Source organism: Crinia signifera, chromosome 4, assembly GCF_055691185.1.
Source record: "Crinia signifera chromosome 4, ASM5569118v1, whole genome shotgun sequence".
Classification (NCBI taxonomy): domain Eukaryota; kingdom Metazoa; phylum Chordata; class Amphibia; order Anura; family Myobatrachidae; genus Crinia; species Crinia signifera.
Window position 1 is genome coordinate 80,155,502 of NC_139220.1, and position 24,733 is coordinate 80,180,234.

Sequence of the window (24,733 nt, forward strand, 5' to 3'; positions counted from 1 at the left end):
TTACACTAGTATCCCCCTGTTTAAGGCCCTTGGTTCAAGAGGTACAGCAGCTTGCAGTACTGTGCGTAAGAACCAAAGAGGCCTCCCAAAAACGCACATTGCCCAAGTAATGAGAAGGGGTGAAAGCAGGGGAATATGCACCGAAAATATGTTGTTGGTCAAATATAAGGACAAGAGGGATGTCCTTATACTGACAACAATTCATGGAGACAGTACCACCTCCATCCCTGTACGAGGTACCAGTACCCACACCTCAAAACCTAATTGTATCCTAGATTACAATAGGTACATGGGCGGAGTGGATCTTTCAGATCAGGTACTGAAGCCGTACAGTGCCCTGCGGAAAACAAAAATCTGGTACAAGAAGCTGGCCGTGTATATCATCCAGATGGCACTGTATAACGCTTACGTGCTATTCCGTTCTACCAGCCAGAGGGGGACATTTATGCACTTTCAAGAGGAAGTCATAAAGGGCCTAATATTTGGGAACCAGCAGGCAGAGGGCCCCAGTACTTCTAGTACTGGCCCCCGTATTGTACCAGGGCAGCATTTTCCGAACGAAATCCCCTCCACTGCAAGAAAGGGCAGGACACAAAAAAAGGTGCAAAGTTTGCTATAAAAAGGGAATAAGAAAGGAAACTATTTTCCACTGTGAAACTTGCCCCGACAAACCCGGCCTATGTATAAAGGAGTGTTTTAAAATATACCACACATTTATGGATTATTAGGTTCATCATTTCACCGTGCTTCGGGGGTCTTGCTAATGCCACATAGCACCCACCATTCATTCCACCAGAATCTGAGCTGCAAAATCCAAAAATCACTCCTTCCCTTCTGAGTCCTGCCATGCACCCAACTGGTATTTTTTGGTCACATATGAGGCATTGCCATACTCGGGAGAAATTGGGGCACAGATTTTGGGGTGCTTTTTCTCCTTCATACCTTCTGAAAATGAAAAATTTTGAGCCAGAACTGCATTTTTGTGTAAAAAAATGTAATTTTTCATTTTCACTGCCCAGTTGTATCAAAATTGGTGAAACCCCTGGGGGTTTGAAATGTACACTATACCCCTAGATGAATTCCCTGAGGGGTGTAGTTTGCAAAATGGGGTCACTTGTGGGGGGGTTCCACTGTATTGGTGCTTGGGGGGTCTTGCTAATGCGACATAGCACCCACCAACATTCCACCAGAATCTGTGCTGCAAAATCCAAATATCACTCCTTCCCTTCTGAGTCCTGCCACTTTTTGGTCACACATGAGGCATTGCCGTACTCGGGAGAAATTGGGGCACAGATTTTGGGGTGCTTTTTCTCCTTCATACCTTCTGAAAATGAAAAATTTTGAGCCAGAACTGCATTTTTGTGTAAAAAAATGTAATTTTTCATTTTCACTGCCCAGTTGTATCAAAATTGGTGAAACCCCTGGGGGTTTGAAATGTACACTATACCCCTAGATGAATTCCCTGAGGGGTGTAGTTTGCAAAATGGGGTCACTTGTGGGGGGGTTCCACTGTATTGGTGCTTGGGGGGTCTTGCTAATGCGACATAGCACCCACCAACATTCCACCAGAATCTGAGCTGCAAAATCCAAAAATCACTCCTTCCCTTCTGAGTCCTGCCATGCACCCAAATGGTATTTTTTGGTTACATGTGAGGCATTGCCGTACTCGGGAGAAATTGGGGCACAGATTTTGGGGTGCTTTGTCTCCTTCATTCCTTGTGAAAATGAAAAATTTTGAGCCAGAACTGCATTTTTGTGTAAAAAAATGTAATTTTTTATTTGCACAGCCCAGTTGTATCAAAAGTGGTGAAACCCCTGGGGGTTTGAAATGTACACTATACCCCTAGATGAATTCCCTGAGGGGTGTAGTTTGCAAAATGGGGTCACTTGTGGGGGGGTTCCACTGTATTGGTGCTTGGGGGGTCTTGCTAATGCGACATAGCACCCACCAACATTCCACCAGAATCTGAGCTGCAAAATCCAAAAATCACTCCTTCCCTTCTGAGTCCTGCCATGCACCCAAATGGTATTTTTTGGTCACATGTGAGGCATTGCCGTACTCGGGAGAAATTGGGGCACAGATTTTGGGGTGCTTTTTCTCCTTCATACCTTCTGAAAATGAAAAATTTTGAGCCAGAACTGCATTTTTGTGTAAAAAAATGTAATTTTTTCATTTTCACTGCCCAGTTGTATCAAAATTGGTGAAACCCCTGGGGGTTTGAAATGTACACTATACCCCTAGATGAATTCCCTGAGGGGTGTAGTTTGCAAAATGGGGTCACTTGTGGGGGGTTTCCACTGTATTGGTGCTTGGGGGGTCTTGCTAATGCGACATAGCACCCACCAACATTCCACCAGAATCTGAGCTGCAAAATCCAAAAATCACTCCTTCCCTTCTGAGTCCTGCCATGCACCCAAATGGTATTTTTTGGTCACATGTGAGGCATTGCCGTACTCGGGAGAAATTGGGGCACAGATTTTGGGGTGCTTTGTCTCCTTCATTCCTTGTGAAAATGAAAAATTTTGAGCCAGAACTGCATTTTTGTGTAAAAAATTTAATTTTTCATTTTCACTGCCCAGTTGTACCACAATTGGTGAAACCCCTGGGGGTTTGAAATGTACACTATACCCCTAGATGAATTCCCTGAGGGGTGTAGTTTGCAAAATGGGGTCACTTGTGGGGGGGTTCCACTGTATTGGTGCTTGGGGGGTCTTGCTAATGCGACATAGCACCCACCAACATTCCACCAGAATCTGAGCTGCAAAATCCAAAAATCACTCCTTCCCTTCTGAGTCCTGCCATGCACCCAAATGGTATTTTTTGGTCACATGTGAGGCATTGCCGTACTCGGGAGAAATTGGGGCAAAGATTTTGGGGTGCTTTTTCTCCTTCATACCTTCTGAAAATGAAAAATTTTGAGCCAGAACTGCATTTTTGTGTAAAAAAATGTAATTTTTCATTTTCACTGCCCAGTTGTATCACAATTGGTGAAACCCCTGGGGGTTTGAAATGTACACTATACCCCTAGATGAATTCCCTGAGGGGTGTAGTTTGCAAAATGGGGTCACTTGTGGGGGGGTTCCACTGTATTGGTGCTTGGGGGGTCTTGCTAATGCGACATAGCACCCACCAACATTCCACCAGAATCTGAGCTGCAAAATCCAAAAATCACTCCTTCCCTTCTGAGTCCTGCCATGCACCCAAATGGTATTTTTTGGTCATATGTGAGGCATTGTCATACTCGGGAGAAATTGGGGCACAGATTTTGGGGTGCTTTGTCTCCTTCATTCCTTGTGAAAATGAAAAATTTTGAGCCAGAACTGCATTTTTGTGTAAAAAATTTAATTTTTCATTTTCACTGCCCAGTTGTACCACAATTGGTGAAACCCCTGGGGGTTTGAAATGTACACTATACCCCTAGATGAATTCCCTGAGGGGTGTAGTTTGCAAAATGGGGTCACTTGTGGGGGGGTTCCTAAATTTTAGCATCTTATGGTGCCTAGAAACCTACATGGTGCCTAAAAAATAATCTCATAAAAAGGAGGCTCCAAAATCAAGTAGGTGCTCCTTCTATTATGAAGCCTGTGGTTTGGTCAACGTGCACACTAGGGCCACATATAGGATATTTATGAAAACAAAAGAATTGGGGGAATCAATTTTTAGTCACATTTCTCTAGTAAAATCTACTGTGTTCCTTAGAAAAATGTATTAAAATTGCAAATCTGCAAAAAAAATGAAATTTTGAAATTTCACCTACACTTTGTTTTAATTCCTGTGAAACACCTAAAGGGTTAACAAACTTCCAAAATGCTGTTTTGAATACTATGAGGGGTGCAGTTTTTGAAATGGCATCATTTATGGGGGTGTCTCACATACAAGTCCTTCAAAGTCACATCAGAACTGAACTGGTCCCTAAAAAAATCAGTGTTTGAAATTTTCTTGAAAATTTGAGAATTTGCTATTCATATTGTAAGCCTCCTAGTGTCCAAAAAAATTAAAAGGAAGTTGAAATAATGATGGAAACATAAAGTAGACATATGGTCTATGTTAGTTATTAACTATTTTGAGTGGTATGATTATTTGTCTCACAAGCAGAAAATTTAACATTTTGCAAATTGCTAAATTTTCCATTTTTTTACGACATTTTGGTATTTTTCACAAAAAAACACAGACTGTATCGACCCAAATTTACCACTAATTTGAAGTACAATGTGTCACGAGAAAACAATCTCAAAATCACTGGGATAAGTAAAAGCAAAAAAAAGTTATCCCCACTTAAGTGATACATGTCAGATTTGAAAAAAAGGGCTCTGTCAGGAAGGCAAAAACTGGCTGTGTCAGGAAGGGGTTAATTAAAATGGATCAAAAGCACCCAAAAATCCGAACACACCAAGAGGTCTATTTATCAAATAGCTCCAAAAAGTCAAATTTTCTATGGCTTGTTGTGGTGGTTCTGTCCAGCAGCAATAACCAGTCACTTTCAGTACCACTCTACCATAACCTGGCATTTCCAGGACACACCCTGGAGCCCGGTCTTGGGCTTCTAAATGAAGTTTCTTTAAAAAATGTTAATAAATGTTAACGATAACAAAAAAAAAGAATAAATTAATATCTATTAAACTTGAAACTTGGAGTTTATAGTGTGTTTGTTATGTGATGGCCAATATATGTCGCTATGTTATTAATAAAGAAAAAGATAGCTGCTGCCACTTTTAACCAGTCCCCAAGCAGCACATTTAAAAAGATGTATCAGTACTATTGGGAAATAAAGATGCATTTTATTAATCTGATAATACTGTAAGGGGCATATTTACCTTATACTGCATTTAAAATTAGTTGTATAGTTAAAATATCACCTCTAATACAATGTAACTTATAGCTGGCACTTGTCAATCGGAATGTGTGGGAAAGAGCTTCTGAGAAATCCCTGTCCCATGGAATGGTTAAAAGCAAAGTGCTAGGTACTGCTCTTTTTTTCCTTCAGGGTTCCAACTTGGAGAACATAATTAACATGTGAGCCCATTGAATTGCATGGCGAGGAGAGCTCCATTTGATTGCTCTCCAAAATAACTGATTATAGTATATACTATTTCCTGCAAAAGGTTTGGTAAATTTGCCCCCTATGAATCCAGGTGTAATTTTAAAGAATAATGTTTATTAAATATTCTACCTGCAAGTCGAAGAGTCATTCGTTCCACAATCTACTTACAAAACATTATGAATCATCATATAAGTCAAAATATATTTTGCCATGTTTATATTAATTATACGCAGCTGTAGTAATGTGTATGCTGCAAACAAGGGTGGTGTAAAGAGGTTACTGGATATGGTCCCGGTTAGTTCTCAGTGAAGCTGTGATATCTCAGGAACTTTCTCACTGACTGTCTGCTGCAGCATCCACTATACCAGTTGTAGCATCCATTACACAAAACCTCCAAGTTCCTTGTGGGGGGTTTCCATTTCCATTTCCATTTTTTTACGACATTTTGGTATTTTTCACAAAAAAACACAGACTGTATCGACCCAAATTTACCACTAATTTGAAGTACAATGTGTCACGAGAAAACAATCTCAAAATCACTGGGATAAGTAAAAGCAAAAAAAAGTTATCCCCACTTAAGTGATACATGTCAGATTTGAAAAAAAGGGCTCTGTCAGGAAGGCAAAAACTGGCTGTGTCAGGAAGGGGTTAATTAAAATGGATCAAAAGCACCCAAAAATCCGAACACACCAAGAGGTCTATTTATCAAATAGCTCCAAAAAGTCAAATTTTCTATGGCTTGTTGTGGTGGTTCTGTCCAGCAGCAATAACCAGTCACTTTCAGTACCACTCTACCATAACCTGGCATTTCCAGGACACACCCTGGAGCCCGGTCTTGGGCTTCTAAATGAAGTTTCTTTAAAAAATGTTAATAAATGTTAACGATAACAAAAAAAAAGAATAAATTAATATCTATTAAACTTGAAACTTGGAGTTTATAGTGTGTTTGTTATGTGATGGCCAATATATGTCGCTATGTAATTAATAAAGAAAAAGATAGCTGCTGCCACTTTTAACCAGTCCCCAAGCAGCACATTTAAAAAGATGTATCAGTACTATTGGGAAATAAAGATGCATTTTATTAATCTGATAATACTGTAAGGGGCATATTTACCTTATACTGCATTTAAAATTAGTTGTATAGTTAAAATATCACCTCTAATACAATGTAACTTATAGCTGGCACTTGTCAATCGGAATGTGTGGGAAAGAGCTTCTGAGAAATCCCTGTCCCATGGAATGGTTAAAAGCAAAGTGCTAGGTACTGCTCTTTTTTTCCTTCAGGGTTCCAACTTGGAGAACATAATTAACATGTGAGCCCATTGAATTGCATGGCGAGGAGAGCTCCATTTGATTGCTCTCCAAAATAACTGATTATAGTATATACTATTTCCTGCAAAAGGTTTGGTAAATTTGCCCCCTATGAATCCAGGTGTAATTTTAAAGAATAATGTTTATTAAATATTCTACCTGCAAGTCGAAGAGTCATTCGTTCCACAATCTACTTACAAAACATTATGAATCATCATATAAGTCAAAATATATTTTGCCATGTTTATATTAATTATACGCAGCTGTAGTAATGTGTATGCTGCAAACAAGGGTGGTGTAAAGAGGTTACTGGATATGGTCCCGGTTAGTTCTCAGTGAAGCTGTGATATCTCAGGAACTTTCTCACTGACTGTCTGCTGCAGCATCCACTATACCAGTTGTAGCATCCATTACACAAAACCTCCAAGTTCCGTTGGTGCAGGACTTTTAAAGCAGCGATCATTTACAAGGCAAAACCAGGTTGGAACTCGGAGGCTATTACAATTAGCATGGATACTTACAGGACATACCCAGGAGTAACATTTTGCCTATTTTACAGTGTATTTTAAAAGTGATCAATGTTTTTCCAGCCATATCACCCAGTAGTACCTGCAGCAGGACTCCAAAGGGAGCTAATTGTATTTGTATCATGGTACAATTACACAATTCAAAATCATGCGCTGCATACAAATGCTGCATTACAGTGTCACTGGCTGTTTCCTGGAGAACACAGTATTGTAGCATTTTGTATGCAGGTACAGCCACAGTCACACACAGAATAAAGGTATGCCACATATAATTTGAATCAATGTGTCCCTTTTGCACATGTTACAACTGCCCCACACCTGCAGTGCACATGGTTTTGTCCATTAAAAGAATTTGCTTTTGCAAGTGAACCAGAATCAGGCCCATTATGCCTTTCTACTCCACGGGAGGTTTCTGTCCTCCCTGAGCTCGCCTTAGGACACATGCGTTACGGTTTGACAGGTGTACCTCCCCAACAACATGCAACATGTAGCACTTGTAGAATAGATGTACGTGGGCACATCTGTAATTCTGTGTGTATGTTGTGTAATACTGACTCTCCAGTATTAAAGAGTTTGTGGTACCTTGTAAATAAACAACGATGAAGAACCTGTTCCATCAATTCCAACCTATGTGCACAATGCTTATAATTGTTTTATTTATTTGTTAAGAAATATACACATTTTCTGTTTGTGGGATCTTATATTATTGTAAAAAAAAAAATTACTAGTAATTATTTAGTTTGTTAATGGTTATATAGCAGTGATGGGGGGCAATCCCAGCATGCCCTGCTACAGTTTTGCTATTTGGCCATGCTAAAACTGTTGCAAGGCATGCTAGGATGTGTAGTTTAACAACAGCTGGATGGCCAAAGGTTCCCTATCACTGTTATATAGCACCCATTGTCAGATTGTACACTCAATTCCCAGCATTCAAGAAGGGAATGACTTAGAACTGTGTATACTTACAGACTATTCTTTTCTCAGAGCCTTGCAAAGTTGAAAAATGGCTTCCTCATTGACAAAGGATCTCAGTCAGACTTGTGGGCAAGTGAGACATCCTTGAATAGCTCAAACCCATCCCTGCCCAGGCAGTATCTCAATGTTAGCTCACAGACAGATGTTTCTGGAAATGTAAGTATAACTGTGACCAACCAATAGAAAAACTAATTTCGTTAAGCAATCTTTTTTATGTATTTGATATTAACTAGCATTTGCCTGTGGCTTCGCTCACGTTAAATGTCTTATTGCTCAGTGGAACTGTCGTGCCATCTAAAAAATGCTTGAGGCTACTAACTCGTGGCCAAGTCACGTACGCTGCCTAAGAGAGAAGCTATGAGAATAATTTTGTGGTGCTGCGCTCCGTTAATGAAAATTCTACAGTCTGTTTTAAAATGAATAAATTGTTGTTCTTTATTTGTAATTAATAGAAAATGTGTATGCGGCAATAGACCTTTTCAATACAAATGCCTGACTTGAAAGACAGAAATATTGTATTCCTTCAAGGTTCTTACAATTGCTCGTGGTGAATAAATACAAGAAAAGAATAAATGAAAAAAGAATAAATGAAAAAAATCAATCAAAAAAAAAATGAAAAATGAAAAAAAAATGCAGAAAAAATCAACACAAGTGTGTCGTCAGTTATCTGTCCAATAAATAAATAAACCCCTCGTTCTCTAAGAGAGAAGCAGCTGGCCATGAGATCAACACCTGCAGGCCTGAGAGTTTGCCCCTGCAACATGTTGCTAGTCATAGCGGAGCAGACAGATGCTTAGGAAGCTGCAGGCGTTTGAACTGAAAATGAAAATTGGACGTTGGATCAGCCCAGTCTCATCTGTGACTCATCCCATTTGAATTCCTGTGTCCAATACATTCCTCTGCGATTCTGGCTATCGATTTTGACGGTATTGTCAAAATCGAATAGGAAGTTAGTCTAATCGCACAGTGTTCAGCCACATTTAATGCCGATGCGGGTCCCCATTTAAGTCAGTAATAAATAGAAAAATAGACTGTGCAGGTAATGGTGTGTACACACTTGTACAATTTAAACTATATTACAATTTAGACAATATTACAATTTAGACTATCTGCATACAATTTAGACTATATAGTGCAGATCTGCACTATATAGTCTATGCAGCCAAGACTTTCTGGCTGCGATATGGGAGCGCGCATCGGGATCGCAAGGGTTAAAACCCATACAATCTGCATGCCATCCAGATGAGATTTTGACTATATAGTCAAAACCTCATGCACATTGTACAAGTGTGTAGTCTATCTTGACTATCTGTAGAATGTATTTGGCCAAATAGTTCAATAGTTCAAATTGGATAGTCCAAATTGAATTGAACCTAAGGGGGAAATTTACTAAAGGAAATTTGTAAAAAAATAGGTGTATTTGTATCCAGAAATACACTTATTTTTGACATTTACTATCCCGAAAATACGGCAATTCGTAGTCGTATTGATGTGCTATCAATTCCCGTATTTTCGGGATAGTAAATGTCAAAAATAAGTGCATTCCTGGATACAAATACACCTATTTTTTTACACATTTCCTTTAGTAAATTTCCCCCTAAATCACAGCATGCGTCCACACATTAAGGCCCTTATTCTAAATCGGACGGTACGGCCCGCGTGCGGCCGTACCGCCGATGTTTTTGTTCTGCACATGCGCAGAGGTCATTCTGCGCATGTGCAGCCCCCTTCGCCGCAGACGGATTTCGTCCGCCGCAAAGGGGGCGTATAGGGGCGTGAGGGGCTTCAGCCCCTCATTTCCCTATGTGTACGCCCCGCGTTTCATGGGCGTTCCCATGCAAACGCGGGGCGTGTGCATGGTAATGAGGGCATGACGCCCTCATTACCATGACATGGGGGCGGAAAGCTGACGTCGCCGGATGTCAGCTTTCAGCCCCCTTTCAAGCTCCCACACGGACGATTGTCCGTGTGGTCTGAGCTTGCGGGAGCTGCCGCGGCGTGCGGGCCTGCCTTCGATGGTCGTCGACCATCGAAGGCAGGGGGCAGCTCCCACCATGGTGGAGGCGTAGCCTCCACCATTTTTGTGCGGATCGCCAGCCGTCCGTGTACGGACGGCCGTGGCGATCCGTCGGGTGGGCGGCCCTTGGTTTGTGCGGTCGGAGCCCCGTGTGCGGCTCTGACCGCACCAACCAGAATAAGGGCCCATGTCGTGTTCCATTGCATTGCTTGTGCGGAATCAAGTTCCGTGGAAGAGTAGTTGGAACTCCAATTCTTCGTGCATTAAAAGTCCAGTTGCACTAAGTGAGTTCAGAAATTCCACAGGGAGGTTCGTGGCATCACCCTGGTCTACAACTGTATTTATACCACCTCTTCTCGCTTAATGTTGTTGTTAGAATCAGCTTATAAACACTGTGTATTAAATTGTCTACTGAAGAAACAGTTCTGTTTTTTTTCCCCTTGTTGCTAAGGGGTGTACACATGGGAAGATTTTGACTAAGCAATTTTGGTAGAGATTTTGGCTAGATGCACTGGAGATTTTGACTAAGCGTTTTTGTCTAAGCAATGATAATCATTGATCTACTCAAAATTGCCTTGCCTGCACAGTCAATCTATGCTAAGCAATTTCTGCTAGACAATATTGACTAAACAGGAGAAAAATAGGGAGATTTTGGCTAACCTAGGAGATTGTGACTATATAGTCAAAATCTCCTGTTAAAAGTTCTCCGTGTGTACACAGACCTGATACATACCTCAGTTTCTTTCTAGGTCACAAATCTATAAAATAGTGAAAATCCAAATTCATGTAGTAGGTTTTTTTGTGATGCTGGAATGAACAAACAGGCAGAAAAAAATGATAAAAAAAAAATTAGAAGTGTTAATAGCTTATTTTTTATCAATTAACAAAATGCAAAGTGAATGAACAGAAGAGAGATCTAAATTAAATCAAGCTTTGGTGTGATCACACTTTGCTTTTAACACAGCATCAGTTCTTCTACCTTGCAGACAGTTTTTCAAATCTTCAGGGAGGTTGTTTTAAACATTTTGGAGAACTAACCATAGATCTTCTGTGGACGTCAAATGCTTCCGTCTCTTCATGTAACCCCAGACAGACTCCATTTCCACACCTGCCTAAAACTTTTGCACAGCGTTGTATATAATTTTAATGCTAATGTTATAGAGCCACCCTAATGAGTTTGGGAAATCCATGATTAGGTGTTGATATCATCCCACCCACTGGTTGACTTGGCCAAAAGATCTCAGTTGGCATATGTAATCAAAGCTTGAAAAAAAGATAAAGTAGCAAGAGATAAAGTACAAATGAATCCGCTCATAACTGTCAGTTTACATGCTGTTTTTTTTTTTGCTTTTAAAGGCAGTTAGGGTATTATTGCCTGTTACTTTATAACTCCCCACTTCATCACTCTCCAAGCTTTGATACATATTCCCCAGTACTAGATTTTTTCTTAGAGAAATGCAATAATTAATTCATCATAGCATAAATCAATGGAAGCAAATAAAAAAAAAAATGACATATACAGTAGGCCCAAATGCCAAATGCAATTTTCAGTACCAGCATATGTTTTTTAGATTTAAAGTGACAACTAGTCTTAATGCAAAACCAATGGCAAAATCAGTTTATAACATTTGGGCAGGAGACTGTTTCAGCTGCATAGGTGCAACAGAAAGAACATGACGCCCTTGTGTGATGTTATTATTCCCCAGCTCGCTGTGATCGGTAATAATCTGTTGGCTGAGAAAGTCAGATTAAGACTTCGGTATGAAGAGGCAAAGAGAAGGTAATTACTGTTTTTGCAGCTGTTTGTGTTGTTAGTTGATACATATACTTTTCTGGTAACAAATCTGCAAGTGTGTTATTACCTTGAAATTTGCTGGACATAAAACAAATGCTTATGAGAACAGATTCTTACACTGTGTACGTTGTGTGTTGGCTGGAGGTATGCAAAAGTTTTTGAAGAATAACTAATGCCAAGGGCACTTTAAGAGGTGCGGAGACCCATGTGCAGCTTCTGACCGGACCCCTTCTGCTCTGCCGGGAATAGCGCCCAACCGCCGCCTAGCGCAGTAGAGTCTGAGCACTCAGACTCAACTGCACATACACAAAAAGCACTGTAAAATTGCTGTGGCGGACGTTCCCGGGTCCGGCACTTTCACATTAAACCTGCGCCACCCATTATACAGAGGGAGACCTGGGTTTAACCCTTCTTATGATCTGGGTTGATTTGGCGGGTCGATAGATTACCAACCCAAGCAGTTACTTGGGTACGAGGTGTGGTGTGAAAAGGGTTTTCGTTACCATACAAATTGTTTGACCATGATATCTGTTCATCCTGTTGGGATTAACTATTTCCCCATTCCTTCCCTATAAATGAGCATGGGAAAGGTCGGTCAGTCAGCCACAGAAGCACATACACTGCCAGGTGACTGACCGATGATGTTTTGCACATGCTGATCGATTTCAGCGTGTTGACTTATAATTACTATGCCTCAATACACCGTTCAATTATAGTCATCTGATTTTGTTTAACCAGCGTTAGTCCCTTCTTTAAGACTTTACATATTATAATTGTGGTTCACAATGATGTTAATACTGAGTTTAATGCAAGTCAGCTGTAATTGCACCAGTATTGTGTGCTTGGAATATAATAAATATGCTCACCTGTACACATAGCTGTATACATTTCTGCGGTGTTCAGAGCCATCATCTTAAATGGTATCCATGATGCAAAATATATGTCTAAAAAACAGGCTTGTTATCTCTTGTGCACAACTCTGCATAGCCTAAAATGTCATCAATGTGCCATTTCTGTACATAGCCTATGCAAGGACGCCCTCTACAGCCCAATTACAGCTACCCTTATCAGGTTGAGATGTGGCATTAATAAATGCGACCTATAAACCCGAGTTATTGGCAGGTAATCCCTAGTTGCTGCTCAGTGTGAAAGGGTCCCCAAGATAACACCCCCGAGATTATGAGACCCTGGGAATCCAGAGAGCAACCTTGATTAGATACCGGAACAACAAGGTTTAGAGGGCAGTATGAACGGGTAACTTTGGTCACCTGACCCAAATCCCTTTAAAACTGTATGGTCAGCCAGCTCACTAGTACTTGGATATGCTTTTAAATGGATGAAATTCAACATATACCAGGCTGGTAAAAATACAGAAAGAAAGAGCTTTTGAGTGTGTTGGTGTATTTCATTCCTTCATAATACTATTCAGGGCCGGCGCCACCACTAGGCAAACCTAGGCATTTGCCTAGGGCGCCGGCCACTGGAGGGCGGAAAATGCCGCCCGGGTACCTGTCCTACCGGCGCTGTCTATTTCAATCTGGCGGCGGAGGCAGCGGGGGTCCCTGCAGTCTATTAAAAATCACGAGCGCTATCCGCCGGGCTATGCGGAAGCGCTTCTAGTGTGAAAACTCTGGCAGCACGGCGCACGCTGATCTCAGCCAATCAGCGTGCTGCCAGAGTTTTCACACTAGAAGCGCTTCCGCATAGCCCGGCGGATAGCGCTCGTGATTTTTAATAGACTGCAGGGACCCCCGCTGCCTCCGCCGCCAGATTTAAATAGACTGCGCCGACCGACAGGTACCCACCCCACACCTCACACACACCACCCCCACCCCCACCCACCCCCCCCCCCCCCCCCGGCACCGGGGCGCCCCCAGCCCGACTCGCCTGGGGCGCTCCGGTGCCTTGCACCGGCCCTGATACTATTACTTAAGAAGTGACTTTTCTGTATTGTTTTACTGCATAGAGTGCATTAATCTTTAGCATGTGGACAACTTTAGGATGTTATTCTAGGAGCAGGATGACCCATAAATTGTAATTATGGCTTTTTGCTACCGGTGAGATGTCCAACTGTCTGTCACACTGCATTAGTTCTTTTACTAGACGATTGGACAAACTCATAATCTGATCTAATAGTAACAACCACCCTCACCGTGACAAACTGTTTCCATGTAATAATATTGCTGCAGCAGAGATCTTTGGTAGCGTAAATGTAACAGGCTTCCTGTGTGCAAATCTATACAGTGTATGGTCATATTTGTGGGGTAAAAACTCTGGGTTATTGGCAGTAACTCCTTAATAGGATTACTGTTTATTAGTTTAATATATATGGAACTTAAGTAATGCTAATGATACTGTATATATAGATAGATAGAATCACTCAGCGGTACTCAAAGGATGTATATTGTGGCAAAATAGTATTCATATCATTTAAAGATATTGAAAGAAAAATGTTCATTAAGTCAATGGGGTTTGCAAGAATCGATATGGTAAATCCATCGTACCTCTCTCTCTCTCTCTCTCTCTCTCTCGAGGAGTGCACCTTCGTGATCTCCTCCCCGTAAGGATAAAGGGATATGGTCTATGACCATGTGTTTCAGATCTCCTATGGTGTGCCCTTTCTCCCCGAAATGGCGGGCCACCGGTTGGTTGGAGGATTTTCCTTTCAATGCATTATTAATGGCTGATCGGCTACACGTGGTACATTTTAGACAACGGTAGCATCCTGGTCTTTTGGTCAAAAAGTTGGTTGCAGTGGACTATTTATTGAAGTTGGTAATGTCAGTATGTACTAAATAATCTTTCATATTCTTGCCCCTACTGTAGCATACCATAGGTGTGACCTTTTTATAGCAGGGTAGATTTTTGTCTGTAGAAACTATAGGCCACAAGGCTCTCGTTGCTTGCGGGATAACTGCGCTTGAGGTATTAAACTTTGAAATCCAGGGAATGACTTATTTTGGTTCTTTCGGTCTAGTATCTAGGAGTTGACTTCTGGGTATTCAGAATCTCTTGTGCTTTTCCAGCTCCTTACGGTCATATCCTCTTGCGGCAAATCTGGACGCCATCTTGTCCAATTCAGTTGGCAAATGTGTTGCATCACTGGTAATTCTCGCCACCCGGATTAACTGCGATCTAGGAAGGCCCTTCACCAAAGATCTTGGATGGTGACTGTTGTACCGTAACAGTGTATTTCTGTCTGTCGGTTTTGAATATACCGCCGAGTGTAGTTTGCCTTGTTTAACTGAGATCTGAACATCCAAATAATTTATCTGTTGAAAGTTGATGTGTTATTTTGATAGGGGAATCCTTCTAGTTTATTCTTGTTAACAAGGATATTAGAGCGTCTTTGCGCCCTGTCCATAAAAGGAAGATAAAAAGGATCATCTATGAATCTTGTGTACAACATTATGTGCATTGAGACCATAGGATCGTTAAAAAAACAGATTTTTCTTCCTGGAACATAAAAACGTTCTTCACTAAAGAATTTATTTTAAGACCACTGAGTGTTTTTTTCTAGCCAGTATTATATATAAATATATGCTGATTACTTGCCTTGGTGCTTTCCTGGTATGCTATTTCTATGCAACCTTATGCAGTTTGGTCTAGATGCGGCAATATCAGGTCTCTTAAAAGATATCTCTCGGGCTTCAATTCAACGTTTCAGTCGTGTTGACCTTTTTGTTCTTGAAAAAGGTCAACACGACTGAAACGTTGAATTGAACCCAGAGAGTCGTTTTTTTAAGAGTCCCGAGAGTGCGCCATCTAGACCACATTATGGAAATAACCCACATTATGGAAAGAATTGTGGAAACTGTTCCCGCAAATGAGTCGTGTCCATATGCCATTAAAACCTATAGGGAGATCACAGGCTGCATCTATTCGTCGTCCACCTGTGGATCTTTTAAAATGTGTTAGTAAGTAATGACTGCAGCTGTGCAGCAGCTAGGTTGTCTGGAAAATGTGAATTGTTGGTAGCTCTTGAGGACTGGAGTTCGCTACCCCTGATCTAGGCCAATGCTTATGAATTTGTATTGTGTAATCGAGTGTCTGTTGACTTATGCCATTGCGGTATGGTATGGATATTCTAAGTGCTCTGATCGAAGATCCCTAGACAGGATAATAAAGGCAATAGAAAAAAATCATTGGCCAAACCTTGCCTAGGATGGCAGATATTTTTTTAAAGAGGGGAAAAGTTAAGGCTAATAAAATTATTTTAGATCCTAGCCATCCTTGTTATTCTCTTTTCTCCCTGTTGCCCTCTGCGAAACATTACAGGTGCTTAGGTTGTCGTACTAGTCGGTAGCGGAACAGTTTTTCCCCATCTGTTTTTTTAAGTTTGAATTGTAGTATGTGAATTGTGAATATTTCTTTCTCTCTCTCCTTATTTTTTTCTTCCTTGTGAATTTCACTTATGCATTTTTTAATGTTGTAGTGACAATAAATTTGAATTGATTTCATTGATTTGATATGCATTGTTTCCAAATTAGACCTTATAAATATGTACGATTATAGGTAGGGTGGCCAATCCCGGGATCGGGATCGGCAGCATCCTGGGATTTGGCCTCAAAAAGTTTGGGATTTCAATACTCCAATCCCGGGATTTCGGGATTAGACTGCGCATGCGCAGTCTAATGCCGGGCAGCGTCTGAGCACCCGCTCAGACGCTGCCCGGCTGTTCCCGAATCCCGACCCCGGCGTGCGGCCTGCATAGCGTGACCGTAGAGGTCATGCTGCGCAGGCCACTCCGTCACCACTCGCCGCCCACTCTTCTCCTCCGCCTGCTTGCCCGCCTGCCTCTTCTCCTCCTCTGTCCGCCCGGCTGCCGCTGTCTGCTGAGGAGGTGCACTTGCCGGGAGGCACCATGCTTCTCCAAACCCACTCCCGGCCACCTGCCCGGTCGCTAATGTAAGTAAATGTGTGGGTCGGCCGGTGTGGGGATGTCTATGGGATTTATAGGGATGACAATCCCGGGTTTGAAAAATGCCCCGGGATTGGCATCCTTAATTATAGGTCCATTCAATAACCCTTTACAGTATATGCTAACAACAATGCTTGCCATATACGGAAGCCAGTACATTGCCAGTACTCATGCACACCCCATTAACGTGTGAGTGAGAATTGGAAATGTAAGTGTTGCATAATGTGCAGTACATTGTTCTACAGAACAGCGCATCACATATCCCTTCATTTTCCCCTTAGTGTTCTTCTCATATATTGCCCACATTTTCTCTGCCTACAAACATGCTGCCTGAGACATCTGCCACAGTTTATCTCATTAGTCACACTGCTGTGCATTGATTCCTATGAAAAATTGATGGTCTGTTTATATATTGCTGCCCATCCATAACGGACATGTGAGCAAACCCATTGTGTATAGAATACTTGATCATTTGGGAAGCTGGATGTGAAATTGGTTTAAAAATCCCACAGTTGGTTTAGCAGCTGATAAATACTAGTGTCTAATCTCCTGATTTCCAAAATTCTGGTACTGCATTAGGGGGGGTTTACAGCAAAGCAAGAAAGTAGAGGTTTAATACAGTTGTGTTTGGAATCTGCCCATTTGCACATATTGATAAGTTTTTGGACTTTGGTTGCTTTAAGTGTATAATATTACACTTAACATATTACTACTTACACATATTACGCTTTATGTGTATAATATAGCATAATATATGTGTTAATTATGTGTATAATATAGCACGGAGGTGTAATAGTTAGCAGTGGCATAACTAGATACAGAGGGTGGCAAGTGATGCAACTGCTATGGGGCCTGGCGTCTTAGCCCTAGCAGGCTATCCCCTGCACCTCTTGATTTTTTTTTCTTTACTAGGGCTGCAGGCGCCGCCACTGCCCTTTGCCCCCTGGGTTTTCTTTTCGAAGCAGATCAGCACTGAATGAAGAGGCCTGCAGCAGCAGTGTGGGACAGTACTAGCAGGAGAAGCAGCCAGGGGTGGATTGGTCAGCTGGAATCGTTTCAGGTTGGCCAGTCCCACCTGCAAACCCCTGCCGTGGTGTTTCCTGCATTATAGGGTTATTTAAAAGGGAGTGGTCTCAGCTCCATGATTAGGCTACGCCCCTGACTTTGTCAAGTCCCCGGTGGTCTGTCTTTGGCTCTGCCTGCCTGCTCCTTCTGAGACTGGCTAATGTGGTCTTGCCCTAGAGGTTACTACTGTGGTAGTGTGTGCTTTAATCTGGTTCATTGTAAGTGTTATTGTGTGTGTGTGTCAGCGTGCATTACTTTGTGTGTCATTGTGTGTGAGTGTCCAAAAATATACTGGTAGGTTAATTGGCTCCCAACAAAATTAACCGTAGATTGTCTGTGTGTGCGTATATATGTGGTAGGGAATATAGATTGTAAGCTCCACTGGGGCAGGGACTGATGTGAGTGTTCAACTATTCTCTGTAAAGCGCTGCACAATATATAAGAAACTGTTAATAAATAAATAGTAAAATTATAGGATTTTTGGTTGTGCTGAAAGTAAATTCGAATCCGTTTATATTGTACTGTAGGATATCAAACATAAAGATCCAGTTATCAAAGCTGGACAGTGAAGCCTGGCCGGGTGTCCTTGATTCGGAGCGTGATCGACTTATTTTGATCAATGAGAAAGAAGAGCTCTTAAAGGAAATGAGGTTTGTGAGCCCAAGAAAGTGGAGCCAGACAGATGTGGAACGGCTAGAGACAGAGAAGAAGCGATTAGAAGAAGACTTGCAGGCTGCAAGAGACACGCAAAGCAAAGCATTAACGGAGAGGTGAGACGCTGGACTTATATTCATTATCATTAGTATGTACCTATGTGTCTTATGGTCTTAATATCCCCCCTATGGTGTCTGAGTATGTGTGAGGGGGTAATTCTATATTTATAAAAGCATCATAAATTTCCCCCTTCCTACCACCATTTTTGCCGCTTATCTGTACCCCACTCCTTCACTCACCCAGACCACAGGTACAAGACTGATTTAGCGCTAGATGTATTCACCACCATTTTACTAACCCCTTAGGGCTATTTCACACACTCCGGCTCCTGCCGGGCGGCAAAAACCCGTACGGCCAAAAGCCGTGCCACACACTGTGGTTGTTAATGGACACTATTGTGTCCATTAACACAGGACGGCCACGGCCTGGCTGTCCGGTTGCAGCCGGATCCCACCACTGGAAGGGACGGCTGCCGGGCTGTGGCCATCCCCACTATTCTAAACTACTGTGTGCTGCACGGCTTCTTGGTCGTACGGGTTTTCGCCGCGCGGCAGGAGTCGGAGTGTGTGAAATAGCCCTTATGTGGCTCCATAACTCTTCTTTTTCCATTGCTATTGGAAATAGATAAATATCCTGACGTTCTCTGATTCCTTTCCTCTCTAACTACTTATACCCCTTTTAGACATACTACCCGGGAATTACCCGGTATTTTGATTGCTGGGTCATTTTCCCAGGTGCAGCTTGCACCCTTTCACACTTACAGCAGCAAATTACCTGGTGAAGCAGTTCAACCTGGTAATTTGCTGAAAACCCTGTTTTTTTCTTATGTCTGAAAGGATCAACCCGGGTCTTAAATCCCAGGTCCTCAACCCAGGTAAAAAGATTTTGGAGTATGTCTGCAAGGGGTATTATAGTTAGAACTCTACCCAGACACAGACTTTCACTTCACACTGCAGTTTGGAAAACATGAATGGATGGACCTTAAATAACAGGAATGCCTATGTATATATCTGTAGGCTTTTTCTTAGAACCTATAGAAATCATGGCTGATATATATTCTGCAGATATATTATTATCATTTTTAACCAATGACTTTTCAGTAAGCCAGGAAATGATTGTGTAAACACATAGCAAGCTAGTTAGTCTTGAAGCCTAGCAGACCTACTTGAAGAGAAGAACAGATTAGAAATGGCATAGCACAAAGCGGTACCAGCCTGCTCTGACTGTCTGTATTAGTGTCTGTATAACTGTCTGGCATGATAGGTCAGCAGAGGTATTCACACAGCGGAGGGGAGTAAGCCAGGCATCCAGCTCCATGCACCTGCATTCCTGCCTATTAAGCACCTTGGATGAATTTATATTTACAGACACATTTGTGTCCCAGAAATAAATGTTGAAATTACTAATAATGCTATATAATACACTTGTAATTATAATAGATCACATATTACTTATGTATTTTTGTTGTGTTGTGCTGCATTGATTCTAGTCATATAACCCATTATTATTATTATTAATAACAGTTATTTATATAGTGCACACATATTCTGCAGCTTTACAAAGAATATTTGAACAATCCTGCCCCAGTGGAGCTTACAATCTGTATTCCCTACCACATGTACATGCACACACATTCATTCTAGGATGAGCAAAGTAACCTACCAGTATATTTTTGGATTGTGGGAGGAAACCGGAGCACCCGGAGTAAACCCACGCAAGTACAGTGAGAATATACAAACTCCGCACAGTTAGGGCCATGGTGGGAATGGAACCCATGACCTCAGTGCTGTGAGGCAGTTAATGTTCCTGAGATTGCGCATCAAATCACTGATTGATGCAAAATACTTGCACATAAGAGACTCCACATAAAGTTAATCCCTTCCTGTAGCGCCTTGTGTAAAAGAAACTGTTTCCTTAATGGGATTTAAATGTATATTATATTACAGTAAAGTCTCCATGGTCTGCATTGAAAACGTTCCTCCTCTTGGATTTTTCCCCCCCCAAACAGCTGCACTCCTCCGCCTAGCTGTAAGTTCTAAATTCGCACAAGAACCACATACAACTACTAATAATATGCAATTCTACAAAACTAACCCCTCCAATCACACATAGCAGCTTTCCTGCTTCTCCACATTTTCAATATGTAGTTTCTTTCCTAATGAAATGTGGTACTCAATCCTAATTTAAACTGGAATAATTTATTTAAGACCACATTCACACTGATTTCTTGTTTCAAAACATGGGCCTTATTCTGGTTCACTCTCAGAGGCAAATTCCTTCTCAAATGGACAAAACCATGTGCACTGCAGGGGGTGCAGATGTAACATGTGCAGAGAGAGTTAGATTTGGGTGTTATTTTGTTTCTGTGCAGGGAAAATACTGACTGCTTTATTTCTACACTGCAATATAGATTCACTTTGAAGAAAAACCCCACCAAAATCTAACTCTCTGCACATGTTACATCTGCCCCCCCTGCAGTGCACATGGTTTTGCCCATTTGAGATGAATTTGCCTCTGAAAGTGAACCAGAAGAAGGCCCCATGTACAATCTGGGGTACTTGTGTACTTTAACGGCTCCCATCGCATGCCAAATGTAGTGGCATGCGATGGGATGCAATTCTTTAACAGAAATGCATCCAAATGCATTGAAATTAGTATCAAACATGTTCAATGGCCCCCAAATGTCATTTTTGAGGCTGTACCACCCCCACTATCAACGCGGACCCGAAGTGTGGCGAGCGCAGCGGTACGCGTCCTACGACCTTTTCATACCCCCACTATCCACGTCGGCGTGGAGTTGAGAATAGAAAGTGTGGCGAGCGCAGCGAGCCACCGAGCCCGAAGCGTGGCGAGCGGACGCGGACACCTGTGAAGCCCGCGAGGGGACGCGTATACCTGTGAAGGTATCCGTGTCCCCTCGCGGGGCTCGCTGAGACGACTATACGATGGTCGCATTACCTGCTGGAGCACACTATCCGCTCACGATCTGCATCCGATCCAATTCTAAATTGTACCCAGTTGAAGAGGTCGTTTTCAAATCCTGACTGCAGCAGGTAGGATCTGCAAAACGACCAGCAGCGATGCGCATCGGATCTAAGACATGCCCAATTTACATACAATCGGTCGAGATTGGGGGAATTGAGGCCAATTCGTTCTGGTGTGTACCCAGCATTGGTCTTCTATGTGAGACATCTATGTGAAGTGTACAATAAAAGGACATACAGTACAGAGAAGTAGGCCGAAGTACACATCGCACCATGTTGCCTAGTTCAGAAAATGACCAAATATGAATATTTGCTGTTTTCCTTGACACCATTTTAAAACCTACCAATAATTTTGGGTGCTATAAAAATCCCTTCTATCCTCATACATTATATACAGTAGCTCACCAAGGGAAAGCCTTTGGACAAGCCAACAAACACTGATCCACAAAACCTATTCTAATAGATAAGTATATCCATATCAAAATGCAACTGTAAAAGTAAAAGCCATATCGACCATGGAGAAGAAAACAAAGTGTGCCCAAAATGAAAGTTCACATTTACCACAATATATTAAAATAACACAAGGCTTACATTTACATTACATTACATTGGCCTTTTTTGTTTATTTCCTTTGTATGTGCCTCGTTCTTCCCATGAAGCCGTTGTTTTGCGCACAATGCCATATCTCGAACCTAACAGCCTTTATGCTTTTCATTTGTTGTGATGTCTGCGTTATCGTTTTGCTGTGTAATTATGATATGTTAATTCTCTGCAGTAATTCTGCTGGGCAGAGAATGGGTATTGTGGTAAACAATAGATAGGTGTTATCTGTCAGAAAACACACGTCTGAGGTATTCGCTCATGCCTAGTGCGCTCTCGTTCCTTTTATAAGAGGTGTGCTTACTTCACATTAGAATGGATCCTTTTGTCTCCTAATCCGCTATATTTCATAGTAGACATTATCTGGTCGTCTTGTGTCTGTGCGCTCATTGATTATAGCAGGTGTTCTGTATTTGTTTTCCTGTATTATATGTAGGAGGTCTTGTTAAGCCATCTTTTATCATATGATTTAGCATCCTGTGGATTTGATATAACAAAAAAGAGTGTAACTCTTATCTAGCTTTGTTCATTGTCAGTTGCTTCTTATTAAGATTAATCTAAATATGATATATCCATGTGTGCAGATCTGCATACTGAAGAAGAGTTGCATCAAGTCTTGAAGAGACAGTGTAGAACTTCCCCAGAGCAACCAATCCGCTTCTAAATGCCATTTCAAAGACATGTCAGTGGTATTTTCGCTGGGGCTATCCTATGAGCCCCAATGCCGGTGTCCGTATCTCCCTCAATTCCGCTCTAATCGGGTATTCTGCTTTGTGTGCCTGAGGCAGGTGAACTATAATCCCTTCTAAGCAGCGTTTAGACCCGTGATAACACATGGGATCGGATGGGATAACACCATAAGGACCACCGGTCATTAATTGCGATATCAGTACGTTTTCATGCATCAGGGCTAATAGGATACTACCCTCTGCTAGATCATTGACAGAAGTTGGTTGGCTGCTTTAGGCAATTTTCTTCTCATCTCTCTTCCTAAAGGCCCCCATCCACTAGGGCAGGGCTGGGCAATTGCGGCCCTCCAGATGTTGATGAACTACACACCCCAGGATGCTTTGCATTAGTTTTGCTATGTGGCCATGCTGAAACTGATGCAAGGCATGCTGGGATGTGTAGTTCATCAACATCTGGAGGGCCGCAATTGCCCAGCCTAGGGCAAGGTATCGCATGAGGAACCTTACATACGATACATCGCCATCTCACCTGTCAGCTGCCACGCAGCAAGATTGTATACAATACATTCTATGTGGTCCTTTTGCATACAATGTAATGTATGTGATCCCAGAAAGGATTATGGGCTGTTGGATCTGTGACTGCGATGCGAGGTGCACGGAAACACACCTTGCATCGCAATCGCATAAAAATTAAATGTGATGCGTCATTTTTCATGCGTTCCATCACAGCAATGTGTCATAAGTGTAGGTATCGCACTAGTGCCCTTAAGTGTCAACGATATGTTTCAGTTATTTTACAGAGAATGCAAATTGCTAGTTTATGTCAGAGTATGTTCCTTACACTATACTACATTTCAGGTTGTAGTTCGTTTATGATTTAACCTAGTCAGGCCTCTTTAGATACTAGCCTGGTGTTTGATTTGCTGACACCTTGATAAAGTGGGTTTGCTGTGGCTAGTAGCATTAAAAGGCATCAACACACAGTGATGCCATATACTTCAGAATCTTGATTGTACTCAATCCACACACTGCTAGTTATGAGCTATACCACTCACACACAGCACAAATATCCCAGGTCCGACCTGGGTTGTTGACTGGTTTGCTTCAAGGAGCTTGGCATCGCAAATATCGGTTCGCTCCCAGGATGGACCCGTGTCCAAATCCTGCATGCAATCCGGCATTTGCGATGTGAAAGGGGTACTAGAGACTAGCAGAATATAAAGGTAAAATATATTTTGGAACATAAAAATTAGATACCAAAATGTAGTCCATTTGAAAAGGAAAAATACTAATAACCCCCTAACTACTTACAGTATACCATAATAAATCACAAGAATCTAAAGGTCCATACCTTTAGCGATGATGGGGAAAATTGCTGGGCTGAAAATTGCAAAGTGCATACACACTGAGCGATTTATTTATTTTTCGCCTGGACGCTATAGATAGCATAGCCGCCTACCCCGTCGCTCGTCTGCTGGTAATACCTGTATGTGTTATGTATATGTGTACTGTCATTGTTTAACTGTTACCCTCCTGGCTGTTGCGCAGCAATCCAAATCAAATTCCTAGTATATGCAAGTATACCTGGCCAATAAAGCTGATTCTGATTCTGAAATGAGCGCTAACTGGTTTGCGCTTTATCCCTCCAAACTTAAGCTGGCCATACATCTACAGATCGATTGTCAGATTGGGTTGGTTGGAATAAAAACCTGGTAATATCTGAATGACAGTTTGGCAGTTTTCCAGCATTTCAAAGCAAATTGTTAACTGTCATTTGCTCTCAACCATTACCAGGATTTTGTTCCAACCAGCCCAATCTGACAATCGATCTGTAGATGTATGGCCAGCTTTAGACAAACTTCTCAATTTTTCCCTAATGTATTTGTGTAAAGAAGTTTTGTTCTATTATTAGTAGTAGTAGTGTTTTTGTTATTATTCACATTATTTGTAATAATATTATCCCAGTGGCTATGAATGTCAGAAAGTCTGTATTTTTTCTAGCAACTCTTTTAATGTACTCAATGCTGTAATACTGTTATTCCTTGGACCATTTGTCTTGTCCCTGTTTTGTGTTACACAAGCTACCCTTCTCG

The 24,733-nt window shown here is 41.7% G+C and overlaps 1 protein-coding gene across 2 annotated transcripts in view; it reads left to right on the forward strand.

Annotated features, from left to right (window-relative positions):
* Positions 1–24,733, forward strand: part of WWC1 (WW and C2 domain containing 1) — a 289,547-nt gene that overhangs the window by 198,454 nt on the left and 66,360 nt on the right. For both annotated transcript variants that reach the window (XM_083181881.1, XM_083181880.1), the window contains exons 7-9: positions 7,865–8,011; positions 11,579–11,652; positions 18,181–18,423. In XM_083181881.1, the coding sequence (XP_083038007.1) occupies positions 7,865–8,011; positions 11,579–11,652; positions 18,181–18,423 (464 nt within the window). The remainder of the gene's footprint in view (positions 1–7,864; positions 8,012–11,578; positions 11,653–18,180; positions 18,424–24,733) is intronic.